At 50.5% G+C, this 15139-nt stretch overlaps 1 protein-coding gene across 4 annotated transcripts in view; it reads right to left on the bottom strand.

Moving 5' to 3' along the window:
- The window catches only part of znf512b (zinc finger protein 512B), an 82477-nt gene that overhangs the window by 40538 nt on the left and 26800 nt on the right, over positions 1-15139 (bottom strand). For 3 of the 4 annotated variants that reach the window (XM_031803620.1, XM_031803618.1, XM_031803619.1), the window contains exons 4-8: positions 6851-6930; positions 5636-5764; positions 2360-2532; positions 2018-2274; positions 1826-1897 (exon numbers count right to left, since the gene is read on the bottom strand). In XM_031803620.1, coding sequence (XP_031659480.1) covers positions 1826-1897; positions 2018-2274; positions 2360-2532; positions 5636-5764; positions 6851-6930 — 711 coding nt within the window. The remainder of the gene's footprint in view (positions 1-1825; positions 1898-2017; positions 2275-2359; positions 2533-5635; positions 5765-6850; positions 6931-15139) is intronic. The other variant, XM_031803621.1, reaches the window with a different exon arrangement.

The following is a 15139-nucleotide window of genomic DNA, read 5'->3' on the forward strand; positions in this document are numbered from 1 at the left end:
AGAGAGAGGAGGCAGGAGATGACAACAATAGAGAAAGAGAGAGAGTGGTAGAGAGAGAGGAGGCAGGGAGATAACAACAACAGAGAAAGAGAGAGAGATGGTAGAGAGAGAGGAGCAGGGAGATGACAACACAGAGAAAGGAGAGAGAGAAGAGGTAGAGAGAGAGGAGCAGGGAGATGAGAACAACAGAGAAAGAGAGAGAGAGGTAGAGAGAGAGGAGGCAGGGAGATGAGAACAATAGAGAAAGAGAGAGAGAGTGGTAGAGAGAGAGGAAGCAGGGAGATGAGTACAATAGAGAAAGAGAGAGAGAGTGGTAGAGAGAGGAGACAGGGAGATGAGAACAATAGAGAAAGAGAGAGAGTGGTAGAGAGAGAGGAGGCAGGGAGATGCAGCCCAATAGAGAAAGAGAGAGCAAGTGGTGGACGAGACGAGGAGGCAGGGGAGATGACAACAACAGAGACAGAGAGAGAGAGTGGTAGAGAGAGAGGAGGCAGGGAGTAATGACACAACAGTAGAAAGAGTAGAGAGAGAGAGATGAGAGGTGAGTGCAGGGAGACTGACAACAACAGAGAAAGATGAGAGAGAGAAAGGAGAGAGAGGAGGCAGGGAGATGACAACAACAGAGAAAAGAGCGAGGAGAGAGAGAGAGGAGGCAGGGAGAATGAGAACAACCGCCAGAAAGAGAGAGAGAGACGAGAGAGAGAGAGAGAGAGAGAGAGAGAGAGAGAGAGAGAGAGAGAGAGAGAGAGAGAGGAGGCAGGGAGATGAGAACAATAGAGAAAGAGAGAGAGAGAGAGAGAGAGAGGAGGCAGGGAGATGAGAACAATAGAAAGAGAGAGAGAGAGTGGTAGAGAGAAAGGAGGCAGGGAGATGACAACAACAGAGAAAGAGAGAGAGAGTGTAGAGAGAGAGGAGGCAGGGAGATGACAACAACAGAGAAGAGAGAGAGAGTGGTAGAGAGAGGAGGCAGGGAGATGACAACAACAGAGAAAGAGAGAGAGAGAGAGAGAGGAGGCAGGGAGATGAGAACAACAGAGAAAGAGAGAGAGAGACAGAGGAGAGAGAGAGAGAGAGAGAGAGGAGAGAGAGAGAGAGAGAGAGAGAGAGGAGGCAGGGAGATGAGAACAATAGAGAAAAAGAGAGAGAGAGAGAGAGAGAGAGAGGAGGCAGGGAGATGAGAACAATAGAGAAAGAGAGGAGAGTGGTAGAGAGAGAGGAGGCAGGGAGATGACAACAACAGAGAAAGAGAGAGAGAGTGGGTAGAGAGAGAGGAGGCAGGGAGATGACAACAACAGAGAAAGAGAGAGAGAGAGTGGTAGAGAGAGGAGGCAGGGAGATGACAACAACAGAGAAAGAGAGAGAGAGGTAGAGAGAGAGGAGGCAGGGAGATGACAACAACAGAGAAAGAGAGAGTGGTAGAGAGAGAGGAGGCAGGGAGATGACAACAACAGAGAAAGAGAGAGAGAGAGGTAGAGAGAGAGGAGGCAGGGAGATGACAACAACAGAGAAAGAGAGAGAGAGGTAGAGAGAGAGGAGGCAGGGAGATGACAACAACAGAGAAAGAGAGAGAGAGAGTGGTAGAGAGAGAGGAGGCAGGGAGATGACAACAACAGAGAAAGAGAGTACGAGACTGGCTCACTGAGTGAGGATATGAAACACCTCTACAGCCCTCAAATTAACAGAGAGAGAGGACACTATCACCCTACCACTAATACACACTGTGGAGGTTCAGACTCTAATGCCTAGTCAATGACCCAGTAGAGCATACTTCTATTTCCAGCATAAGTGAGATAAGCAGTGAGATGAGAAATGCAGAAGGGTCTACCTTTCAGTCCGAACGTCCCAGAGATGGAGGGCTGTTCTCCAGTGAACTTTTTAGGAGTTTTCTGCTTCCGTCCTGGCTCATGAGGACAACAGAGAGCAAGAAACGGTCAAACACACTGGGCCCCCATTTCCACTGGACTGCACCCTCACAATGCAACAAAAGATCCTACTAGTCATAATATTTGAATCTTACTGTGCCTTGTCCTCTCAGGGTCTTCATCTGGATACAGTGGGAGGAGGCTTCCCCCCTCACCATCGCTCTCGCTGCCATCCGGAGTGTTGGGGGAGGTGTCAGAGGAGGAGGCCTGATGTTGAGGAGGCTGGGGGTGTGTGTGCTGTTTCCTCTCCCCCCTCTGGGGGGAACACTCCCCATTCTGGGAGGGACTAGACACATCCTGGGTCTTCTTCACTTTGAAGAACACCGGCGATGGGGTAGTAATCTCCATAGGCCTGGACAGAGCAGACACAAGGGTACAATCTAAACCTAGGCTGACAGGGTTAGTTAACAGTGGTGAAGATCCCCGACCCAGGTTACCTTTTCTTGGCGGCCCCCTTCACGGGGGTCTTCTGTAGTTTGGGCTCGGCCGTGGTCTCCACGGTAACTCTCTCTGGGTGGTTCCACAGCTTGTGCTTCTGGAGCCGGACCTTAGTGGCGAACACCGCCTCACAGTCCGGACAGCCATGACTCAACTTCTCCGCTAGGGTTGCCTGGGGGACAGAGAAAAAAGGGAGGCGGTAAAAGAGAGAAAGAGAAGAAACAGAAGGATATTGATTCGTCTAAAGTTGACAAATCTAATTCAACAGGTGTACAGATTGACAATAAATATGTAGACCCCCTCGAAGCACTGAGAGTGGTCAACAGAGGGAAAAGCCAGGGGTGACACGGAGCAGGTGAGGAGGGGCGATGTGGGAGAGGAGAGTAATGTTGTCACGATACCAGGTTCAGTATCACGATACTAGATACAATCACGATACCACAGCAAAAACAGAAGGCATATTAGCCAAAGTCGCAGAATGGCCCTTGATGTAGACAGATACACTCAGCTACTGTTCTGTTCAGTCGTTGGGAATCTTCACATCTTCAACATTTTTCAGAGATAGCCATGTATGCATTAATGAATCAACTATACTGTTCTTAACAATCTAACAGTAATTAACAGTTTCAACATTTCTACATGCTGGGTCGTATTATTCAGGTGTGTTAACTTCTGTGCCGCGTGAGTGAGGAGATAACATGATGCAGCCCAGACTTCCAGTGCAGGCTAAGTGGAGCAGGAGTGGGGAGATAACATGACGTAGCCCAGACTCCCGGTGCAGGCTAAGTGGAGCAGGAGTGAGGAGATAACATGATGCAGCCCAGACTTCCAGTGCAGGCTAAGTGGAGCAGGAGTGGGGATATAACATGATGCAGCCCAGACTCCCAGTGCAGGCTAAGTGGAGCAGGAGTGAGGAGATAACATGATGTAGCTCAGACTCCCAGTGCAGGCTAAGTGGAGCAGGAGTGAGGAGATAACATGATGCATCCCAGACTCCCGGTGCAGGCTAAGTGGAGCAGGAGTGAGGAGATAACATGATGCAGCCCAGACTTACAGTGCAGGCTAAGTGGAGCAGGAGTGAGGAGATAACATGATGCAGCTCAGACTCCCAGTGCAGGCTAAGTGGAGCAGGAGTGAGGAGATAACATGATGCAGCCCAGACTCCCAGTGCAGGCTAAGTGGAGCAGGAGATAACACGATGCAGCCCAGACTCCCAGTGCAGGCTAAGTGGAGAAGGAGTGAGAAGATAACGTGATGCAGCCCAGACTCCCAGTGCAGGCTAAGTGGAGCAGGAGTGGGGAGATAACATGATGCAGCGCAGACTTCCAGTGCAGGCTAAGTGGAGCAGGAGTGAGGAGATAACATGATGCAGCCCAGACTCCCAGTGCAGGCTAAGTGGAGCAGGAGTGGGGAGATAACATGATGCAACCCAGACTCCCAGTGCAGGCTAAGTGGAGCAGGAGTGAGGAGATAACATGACGTAGCCCAGACTCCCAGTGCAGGCTAAGTGGAGCAGGAGTGGGGAGATAACATGATGCAGCCCAGACTCCCAGTGCAGGCTAAGTGGAGCAGGACTGAGGAGATAACATGATGCAGCCCAGACTCCCAGTGCAGGCTAAGTGGAAAAGGAGTGAGGAGATAACATGATGCAGCTCAGACTCCCAGTGCAGGCTAAGTGGAGCAGGAGTGAGGAGATAACATGATGCAGCACAGACTCCCGGTGCAGGCTAAGTGGAGCAGGAGATAACACGATGCAGCCCAGACTCCCAGTGCAGGCTAAGTGGAGCAGGAGTGAGAAGATAACGTGATGCAGCCCAGACTCCCAGTGCAGGCTAAGTGGAGCAGGAGTGAGGAGATAACATGATGCAGCCCAGACTCCCAGTGCAGGCTAAGTGGAGCAGGAGTGAGGAGATAACATGATGCAGCCCAGACTCCCAGTGCAGGCTAAGTGGAGCAGGAGTGAGGAGATAACATGATGCAGCCCAGACTCCCAGTGCAGGCTAAGTGGAAAAGGAGTGAGGAGATAACATGATGCAGCTCAGACTCCCAGTGCAGGCTAAGTGGAGCAGGAGTGAGGAGATAACATGATGCAGCACAGACTCCCAGTGCAGGCTAAGTGGAGCAGGAGATAACACGATGCAGCCCAGACTCCCAGTGCAGGCTAAGTGGAGCAGGAGTGAGAAGATAACGTGATGCAGCCCAGACTCCCAGTGCAGGCTAAGTGGAGCAGGAGTGAGGAGATAACATGATGCAGCCCAGACTTCCAGTGCAGGCTAAGTGGAGCAGGAGTGAGGAGATAACATGATGCAGCCCAGACTTCCAGTGCAGGCTAAGTGGAGCAGGAGTGAGGAGATAACATGATGCAGCCCAGACTCCCGGTGCAGGCTAAGTGGAGCAGGAGTGAGGAGATAACATGATGCAGCCCAGACTGCCAGTGCAGACTAAGTGGAAAAGGAGTGAGGAGATAACATGATGCAGCCCAGACTCCCAGTGCAGGCTAAGTGGAGCAGGAGTGAGGAGATAACATGATGCAGCCCAGACTCCCGGTGCAGGCTAAGTGGAGCAGGAGTGAGGAGATAACATGATGCAGCCCAGACTCCCAGTGCGGGCTAAGTGGAGCAGGAGTGAGGAAATAACATGATGCAGCCCAGACTCCCAGTGCAGGCTAAGTGGAGCAGGAGTGGGGAGATAACATGATGTAGCCCAGACTCCCAGTGCAGGCTAAGTGGAGCAGGAGTGGGGAGATAACATGATGCAGCCCAGACTCCCAGTGCAGGCTAAGTGGAGCAGGAGTGAGGAGATAACATGATGCAGCCCAGACTCCCAGTGCAGGCTAAGTGGAAAAGGAGTGAGGAGATAACATGATGCAGCTCAGACTCCCAGTGCAGGCTAAGTGGAGCAGGAGTGAGGAGATAACATGATGCAGCCCAGACTCCCAGTGCAGGCTAAGTGGAGCAGGAGATAACACGATGCAGCCCAGACTCCCAGTGCAGGCTAAGTGGAGCAGGAGTGAGGAGATAACACGATGCGGCCCAGACTACCAGTGCAGGCTAAGTGGAGCAGGCATGTTGTGCTCGCGCTGTAAGGGAGACATTGGCTGCGCTGATAGACAGACGTGATCCGTGAGACACGTTTGACAGAAGTACCGAAAGCAACAAAAATTCTAGTACCGAGCCAATTTTCATGTTCTAGTTTCGAACAAGTACCGAAGTTTCGGTATACCGTGTAACACTGGAGGAGAGAGACGGTGGGGTGAGTAGAGGGTCATGTCTCACCCCCTGGCAGCGTTGGTAGTGGTATTTGAGGCCGTAGATGCTGGGGAACTCCAACCAGCAGCCTGAACACGGACACTTTACCCTTGACCTCCTCTTAAACTCATCCTTCCACTGGACCATCATGTTAGCCTGCAGAGAGGGGGAGAGATGAGATACACATGCTTCTCACACACTCAGGGAGTAGGGGGGAGTAGGGGAGGGGGAGTAGGGGGAGAGTAGGGAGGGAGTAGGGAGGGAGTAGGGAGGGAGTAGGGAGGGAGTAAGGGGGGAGTAGGGAGGGAGAGGGGGAGTAAGGGGGGGAGTAGGAGGGAGTAGGGGGAGTAAGGGGGGAGTAGGAGGGAGTAGGGGGAGTAAGGGGGGAGTAGGGAGGGAGTAAGGGGGGAGTAGGGAGGGAGTAAGGGGGGAGTAGGAGGGAGTAAGGAGGGAGTAGGAGGGAGTAAGGAGAGAGTAAGGGGAGAGTAGGGAGGGAGTAAGGGGGGAGTAGGGAGGGAGTAAGGAGGGAGTAAGGGGGGAGTAGGGAGGGAGTAGGGGGAGTAAGGGGGGAGTAGGAGGGAGTAAGGGGGGAGTAGGGAGGGAGTAAGGGGGGAGTAGGGAGGGAGTAAGGGGGGAGTAGGGAGGGAGTAATGGGGGAGTAGGAGGTAGTAGGGGGGGAGTAGGGAGGGAGTAGGGGTAGTAAGGGGGGAGTAAGGGGAGAGTAGGGAGGGAGTAAGGTGGGAGTAGGAGGGAGTAAGGAGGGAGTAGGAGGGAGTAAGGAGGGAGTAAGGGGAGAGTAGGGAGGGAGTAAGGGGGGAGTAGGAAGGAGTAGGGAGGGAGTAGGGGGAGTAAGGAGGGAGTAAGGGGGGAGTAGGAGGGAGTAGGAGGGAGTAAGGGGAGAGTAGGGAGGGAGTAAGGGGGGAGTAGGAGGGAGTAAGGGGAGAGTAGGGAGGGTGTAGGGAGGAGTAGGGAGGGAGTAGGGAGAGTAGGGTGGGAGTAGGGAGGGAGTAAGGGGAGAATAGGGAGGGAGTTGGGAGGGAGTAGGGAGGAGTAGGGAGGGAGTAGGGATGGAGTAGGGAGGGAGTAGGGAGGGAGTAAGGGGGGAGTAGGGAGGAGTAGGGAGGGAGTAAGGAGGAGTAGGGAGGAGTAGGGAGGAGTAGGGGGAGTAGGGAGGGAGTAGGGAGGGAGTAGGGAGGAGTAGGGAGGGAGTAGGGAGGGAGTAGGGAGATAATAGATACTGACAGGAATACTCCTCAGCTCCTGCACTTCAGCTCTGGGACGCCCCTTCTTCTTTCCCTCCCCTCTTTCACTACAAGGAGGACCTGCAACAGAAAAAGAGAGTTGTGGAGGAGATAGAGAAAGGGGAACAGTTGGGATTACTGTGACCTGTTTCACTGGTTCAATTCACAACACACACAGCTCCCTTCCAACTCAGGCAGAGAGGAGAATAAAACACATTAGGAACACATTCAAGTGCAAACAAATGTCAATATTTTTACTGTGGAACTAAGCATAGATAAAAACAGTTGATAGTCTTGGTCCCAAGGACAAAGATGAATCTTCACTGGCTTGGATTATATTATACCTGCTCAGCAACAGAGCAATAGTCACACCTCAAGATATATTAAAAACCAGTGTAGGCACAGCTGTGGCAGCGGGTTAAAGGCTGTTTAGTGTGTGTGTGTGTGTGTGTGTGTGTGTGTGTGTGTGTGTGTGTGTGTGTGTGTGTGTGTGTGTGTGTGTGTGTGTGTGCGCATGTCCGTGCCTGCGTGCATCAGCATAAGTATGTAAAGGCCATTTGCTGATCCAAATAAATCACCTATAAATCACCAAAGCCTCTGACACAGCACACAGAGGACTCTCTCTCTCCATCTCTTTTTCTTCTATCGCTCTCTCCCTCTCTCTTTCTTCTATCGCTCTCTCCCTCACTCCCCTCTTTCTCACCCACCCTCTCTCTCTCTCCCTCTCTTTCTTCTATCGCTCTCTCCCTCTCACTCCCCTCTCTCTCACCCACCCACCCTCTCTCTCTCTCTCCCTCTCACTCCCCTCGCTCCCACCCACCCTCTCTCTATACAACTTACACCACTTTCTCCTCCTTATCTCTCTTTTCCCACTACCGACACACTCTCTCTTTCTCTACCTCTCAATTCCTATTGTCCTCCATCCCCTCTCCATCCTTCCCCTCCATCCATCTCTCCCTGGGTAAGGAGGGCAGGCCTCCACCTTACCTCTTTCCATCTCTCCCACAATTACATCTCTTCTCTATCAGCCCTCCACTCCATTACACTACAGTTTGAGGGGAGGGGGGGGGTCAGAGGTGAAGGGGGAGACCTAAACAGTGACCTCCAACTGAAACTCCACCATTCATAGGAGGAAAGTGTGAAGGAAGATAGAGGGGGTGAGGAACGTGTGATGGAGGATAGAGGGGGTGAGGAAAGTGTGATGGAGGATAGAGGGGGTGAGGAAAGGCAGGGTGGGGAAAGAGATCGAGGGGAAAGTGTGATGGAGGATAGAGGGGGTGAGGAAAGGCAGGGTGGGGAAAGAGATCGAGGGGGAAAGTGTGATGGAGGATAGAGGGGGTGAGGAAAGGCAGGGTGGGGAAAGAGATCGAGGGGAAAGTATGATGGAGGATAGAGGGGGTGAGGAAAGTGTGATGGAGGATAGAGGGGTGAGGAAAGGCAGGGTGGGGAAAGAGATCGAGGGGAAAGTGTGATGGAGGATAGTGGGGGTGAGGAAAGGCAGGGTGGGGAAAGTGTGATGGAGGATAGAGGGGGTGAGGGAAGGCAGGGTGGGGAAGGTGTGATGGAGGATAGAGGGGTGAGGAAAGGCAGGGTGGGGAAAGTGTGATGGAGGATAGAGGGGGTGAGGAAAGTGTGATGGAGGTTAGAGGGGGTGAGGAAAGTGTGATGGAGGATAGAGGGGGTGAGGAAAGGCAGGGTGGGGAAAGAGATCGAGGGGAGGATGTAGAGGAAAAGGAAGAGAGGAGGGAGAAGGGAAGACTTTGTTCCTACAACTAATGTCCCATGCTAGTCCCATTCTAATGTCCCAACTAATGTCCCAGGCTAGTCCCATTCTAATGTCCCAACTAATGTCCCAGGCTAGTCCCATTCTAAAGATCCCAACTAATGTCCCAGGATAGTCCCATTCTAATGTCCCAGGCTAGTCCCATTCTAATGTCCCAACTAATGTCCCAGGCTAGTCCCACTCTAATGTCCCAACTACTGTCCCAGGCTAGTCCCATTCTAATGTCCCAGGCTAGTCCCATTCTAATGTCCCAGGCTAGTCCCATTCTAATGTCCCAACTAATGTCCCAGGCTAGTCCCATTCTAATGTCCCAGGCTAGTCCCATTCTAATGTCCCAGGCTAGTCCCATTCTAATGTCCCAGGCTAGTCCCATTCTAATGTCCCAACTAATGTCCCAGGCTAGTCCCATTCTAATGTCCCAGGCTAGTCCCATTCTAATGTCCCAGGCTAGTCCCATTCTAATGTCCCAACTAATGTCCCAGGCTAGTCCCATTCTAATGTCCCAGGCTAGTCCAATTCTAATGTCCCAACTAATGTCCCAGGCTAGTCCCATTCTAATGTCCCAGACTAGTCCCATTCTAATGTCCCAAGCTAGTCCCATTCTAATGTCCCAGGCTAGTCCCATTCTAATGTCCCAGGCTAGTCCCATTCTAATGTCCCAGGCTAGTCCCATTCTAAAAATCCCATTCTAATGTCCCAGGCTAGTCCCATTCTAATGTCCCAGGCTAGTCCCATTCTAAAGATCCCAACTAATGTCCCATTCTAAAGATCCCAACTAATGTCCCATTCTAATGTCCCATTCTAAAGATCCCAACTAATGTCCCAGGCTAGTCCCATTCTAAAGATCCCAACTAATGTCCCAGGCTAGTCCCATTCTAAAGATCCCAACTAATGTCCCAGGCTAGTCCCATTCTAAAGATCCCAACTAATGTCCCATTCTAAAGATCCCAACTAATGTCCCAGGCTAGTCCCATTCTAAAGATCCCAACTAATGTCCCAGGCTAGTCCCATTCTAAAGATCCCAACTAATGTCCCAGGCTAGTCCCATTCTAAAGATCCCAACTAATGTCCCAGGCTAGTCCCATTCTAAAGATCCCAACTAATGTCCCAGGATAGTCCCATTCTAAAGATCCCAACTAATGTCCCAGGCTAGTCCCATTCTAAAGATCCCAACTAATGTCCCAGGCTAGTCCCATTCTAAAGATCCCAACTAATGTCCCAGGCTAGTCCCATTCTAAAGATACCAACTAATGTCCCCGGCTAGTCCCATTCTAAAGATCCCAACTAATGTCCCAGGCTAGTCCCATTCTAAAGATCCCAACTAATGTCCCAGGCTAGTCCCATTCTAAAGATCCCAACTAATGTCCCAGGCTAGTCCCATTCTAAAGATCCCAACTAATGTCCCAGGCTAGTCCCATTCTAAAGATCCCAACTAATGTCCCAGGATAGTCCCATTCTAAAGATCCCAACTAATGTCCCAGGCTAGTCCCATTCTAAAGATCCCAACTAATGTCCCAGGCTAGTCCCATTCTAAAGATCCCAACTAATGTCCCAGGCTAGTCCCATTCTAATGTCCCAGGCTAGTCCCATTCTAATGTCCCAACTAATGTCCCAGGCTAGTCCCATTCTAATGTCCCAGGCTAGTCCCATTCTAATGTCCCAGGCTAGTCCCATTCTAATGTCCCAACTAATGTCCCAGGCTAGTCCCATTCTAATGTCCCAACTAATGTCCCAGGCTAGTCCCATTCTAATGTCCCAGGCTAGACCCATTCTAATGTCCCAGGCTAGTCCCATTCTAATGTCCCAGGCTAGTCCCATTCTAATGTCCCAACTAATGTCCCAGGCTAGTCCCATTCTAATGTCCCAGGCTAGTCCCATTCTAATGTCCCAGGCTAGTCCCATTCTAATGTCCCAACTAATGTCCCAGGCTAGTCCCATTCTAATGTCCCAGGCTAGTCCCATTCTAATGTCCCAACTAATGTCCCAGGCTAGTCCCATTCTAATGTCCCAGGCTAGTCCCATTCTAATGTCCCAGGCTAGTCCCATTCTAATGTCCCAACTAATGTCCCAGGCTAGTCCCATTCTAATGTCCCAGGCTAGTCCCATTCTAATGTCCCAGGCTAGTCCCATTCTAATGTCCCAACGAATGTCCCAGGCTAGTCCCATTCTAATGTCCCAGGCTAGTCCCATTCTAATCCCATTCTAATGTCCCAACTAATGTCCCAGGCTAGTCCCATTCTAAAGTCCCAGGCTAGTCCCATTCTAATGTCCCAGGCTAGTCCCATTCTAATGTCCCAACTAATGTCCCAGGCTAGTCCCATTCTAATGTCCCAGGCTAGTCCCATTCTAATGTCCCAACTAATGTCCCAGGCTAGTCCCATTCTAATGTCCCAGGCTAGTCCCATTCTAATGTCCCAGGCTAGTCCCATTCTAATGTCCCAGGCTAGTCCCATTCTAATGTCCCAGGCTAGTCCCATTCTAATGTCCCAGGCTAGTCCCATTCTAAAAATCCCATTCTAATGTCCCAGGCTAGTCCCATTCTAATGTCCCAGGCTAGTCCCATTCTAAAGATCCCAACTAATGTCCCATTCTAATGTCCCATTCTAAAGATCCCAACTAATGTCCCAGGCTAGTCCCATTCTAAAGATCCCAACTAATGTCCCAGGCTAGTCCCATTCTAAAGATCCCAACTAATGTCTCAGGCTAGTCCCATTCTAAAGATCCCAACTAATGTCCCATTCTAATGTCCCATTCTAAAGATCCCAACTAATGTCCCAGGCTAGTCCCATTCTAAACATCCCAACTAATGTCCCAGGCTAGTCCCATTCTAAAGATCCCAACTAATGTCCCAGGCTAGTCCCATTCTAAAGATCCCAACTAATGTCCCAGGCTAGTCCCATTCTAAAGATCCCAACTAATGTCCCAGGATAGTCCCATTCTAAAGATCCCAACTAATGTCCCAGGCTAGTCCCATTCTAAAGATCCCAACTAATGTCCCAGGCTAGTCCCATTCTAAAGCTCCCAACTAATGTCCCCGGCTAGTCCCATTCTAAAGATCCCAACTAATGTCCCAGGCTAGTCCCATTCTAAAGATCCCAACTAATGTCCCAGGCTAGTCCCATTCTAAAGATCCCAACTAATGTCCCAGGACAGTCCCATTCTAAAGATCCCAACTAATGTCCCAGGCTAGTCCCATTCTAAAGATCCCAACTAATGTCCCAGGCTAGTCCCATTCTAAAGATCCCAACTAATGTCCCAGGCTAGTCCCATTCTAAAGATCCCAACTAATGTCCCCGGCTAGTCCCATTCTAAAGATCCCAACTAATGTCCCAGGCTAGTCCCATTCTAAAGATCCCAACTAATGTCCCAGGCTAGTCCCATTCTAAAGATCCCAACTAATGTCCCAGGCTAGTCCCATTCTAAAGATCCCAACTAATGTCCCAGGCTAGTCCCATTCTAAAGATCCCAACAAATACATCTAGTCACCTTTCAACGTCCACTGTTTTATCAGTCCTGAGACAAATATACAGGCCTTGATTGTACTATTAACAGAGAACTCCCATCTAGATCAGGGCCTATGTCTGTCTGAAAGAATTACAGAAGTGTAAGAGTCATTATTATTCATACCGAAACACCTGTTAGGGCAGAGATTTTGCTCAGCCCTCAATCACTCTCTGTAAACATGAGAAAAGGTAGATGGATTACATGTACTCTTCCATGGCAATGATACAGGGAAAATGAAGACATTCTTCTGGCATAAACAGCTCTCTCAATGATGGCTGTCTAACTTATTGTTCACGCACGCACGCGCGCACGCACACACACACACACACACACACACACACACACACACACACACACACACACACACACACACACACACACACACACACACACACACACACACACACACACACACACACACACACACACACACACCCCTCCCAACAAACGGACGCACACACAACTCAGATTAAGTGTAAAGGGTTGTGTTAATATTCCTCAGGAACATTGGCCTATTAGATGTCTCCCTTGCAGCAGGAGAGGTGATTCAGTCAGACGGTGCAGTTCTTGAGCTGAGAGGAAATTGAGCGTGAATTTTAATTCCTGTCTTGGAAAATAAAGGTCTCTTGTAAAAAGAGGCATAATTAATGAATTTCGCTCATGGGTAAGATATGTTCCCGTTGCTATGGAAATAAGACCCACTTGTCTTAGCTACTACCAGCATCCAGCCTCTTTCCCGATGAAACTAAACACGTACACAAGAACACATGTAAGTATAAATAGAAAGATAGAGCTAAAACACACACACACATACACTCAATAAGTTTGTCAAAACAATGCCTAGTTTCTCTGTGAATCCCCATCACCCACATGAGACTGGCAAACACATACACACAAACACAAGCACTCACTCGTGCACAAACCACCCTCCCAGCTGTCTAAACTGCAGCTGCACATTGTTCAACCTCACTGGATACAGAGAAAAAAGGAGATGAGAGAAGAATGGACAAGAGCAAAGGGAAGGTATGATCAGAGAGGAGGACAAGAGAGGGGAGAAGAGAGGAGCAGAGAGGAGGAGAGAGGAGAAGAGAGGAGCAGAGGGGAGGACAAGAGAGGAGAAGAGAGGAGCAGAGAGGAGGACAAGAGAGGGGAGGAGAAGAGAGGAGAAGACAGGAGCAGAGGGGAGGAGAAGAGAGGAGAAAAGAGGAGCAGAGGGGAGGAGAAGAGAGGAGATGAGAGGAGCAGACGGGAGGAGAAGAGAGGAGCAGAGGGGAGGAGAAGAGAGGGGAGAATAGAGGAGGACAAGAGAGGGCAGAAGAGAGGAGCAGAGGGGAGGAGAAGAGAGGGGAGAAGAGAGGAGCAGAGGGGAGGAGGACAAGAGAGGGGAGAAGAGAGGAGCAGAGGGGAGGACAAGAGAGGGGAGAAGAGAGGAGCAGAGGGGAGGAGGACAAGAGAGGGGAGAAGAGAGGAGCAAAGGGAAGGTATGATCAGAGAGGAGGACAAGAGAGGGGAGAAAAGGGGAGCAGAGGGGAGGAGAAGAGAGGAGAAGAGAGGAGCAGAGAGGAGGACAAGAGTAGAAGAGAGGAGCAGAGGGGAGGACAAGAGAGTAGAAGAGAGGAGCAGAGGGGAGGAGAAGAGAGGGGAGAAGAGAGGAGCAGAGGGGAGGAGAAGAGAGGGGAGAAGAGAGGAGCAGAGGGGAGGACAAGAGAGGGGAGAAGAGAGGAGCAGAGGGGAGGACAAGAGAGGGGAGAAGAGAGGAGCAGAGAGGAGGACAAGATTAGAAGAGAGGAGCAGAGGGGAGGACAAGAGAGTAGAAGAGAGGAGCAGAGGGGAGGACAAGAGAGGGGAGAAGAGAGGAGCAGAGGGGAGGAGAAGAGAGGGGAGAAGAGAGGAGCAGAGGGGAGGACAAGAGAGGGGAGAAGAGAGGAGCAGAGGGGAGGGGAGGACAAGAGAGGGGAGAAGAGAGGAGCAGAGGGGAGGAGAAGAGAGGGGAGAAGAGAAGAGAGGAGGAGAGGGGAGGAGAAGAGAGGAGAGAATAGGGGTGGAGGACAAAATAGTCAGGCCCCAGGAGAATTGCCAGCTGCCTAATGATCTCAAATAACCTCTGTGTTCGCCTAGCTACGCCCGCCTGCTACCACTTCCCCTGAGTACTACACACACACACACACACGCACACAGACACTCATTATGCATATAACAGACATGGGCTGGAATGACTGACTGTCCTGTATAAACAGCAGATCTACATATGACTATGTACTGTATGTATGTTGACATGCATTTTGTTGTAGATCTGCTCTTTGCTGTGGTTGGGAGTGAACTGTCTGTGTGTCTGACACAATGGCTCCTATGTGTGAGAGGGACAAGAAATGGTTCCTCTCTGTGTTGCTGTGGTGTGTGTGTGTGTGTGTGTGTTTGTGTGTATTTCCTACAGTAGTGTGTGTGTGTGTGTTTGTGTGTATTTCCTACAGTAGTGTGTGTGTGTGTATTTCCTACAGTAGTGTGTGTGTGTATTTCCTACAGTAGTGTGTGTATGTCCTACAATAGTGTGTGTGTGTGTGTGTGTGTGTGTCTGTGTATTTCCTACAGTAGTGTGTGTGTGTGTGTGTGTGTGTGTGTGTGTGTGTGTGTGTGTGTGTGTGTGTGTGTGTGTGTGTGTGTGTGTATTTCCTACAGTAGTGTGTGTGTGTGTGTGTCCTACAATACTGTGTGTGTGTGCCCTACAGTAATGTGTGTGTGTGTATTTCCTACAGTAGTGTGTGTATGTCCTACAATAGTGTGTGTGTGTGTGTGTGTCTGTGTATTTCCTACAGTAGTGTGTGTGTGTGTGTGTGTGTGTGTGTGTGTGTGTGTGTGTGTGTGTGTGTGTGTGTGTGTGTGTGTGTGTGTGTGTGTGTGTGTGTGTGTGTGTGTGTGTGTATTTCCTACAGTAGTGTGTGTGTGTGTGTGTGTGTGTGTGTGTGTGTGTGTGTGTGGTGTGTGTGTGTGTGTGTGTGTGTGGTG

This window comes from Oncorhynchus kisutch, linkage group LG24, assembly GCF_002021735.2.
Source record: "Oncorhynchus kisutch isolate 150728-3 linkage group LG24, Okis_V2, whole genome shotgun sequence".
NCBI classification, from domain to species: Eukaryota; Metazoa; Chordata; class Actinopteri; order Salmoniformes; family Salmonidae; genus Oncorhynchus; species Oncorhynchus kisutch.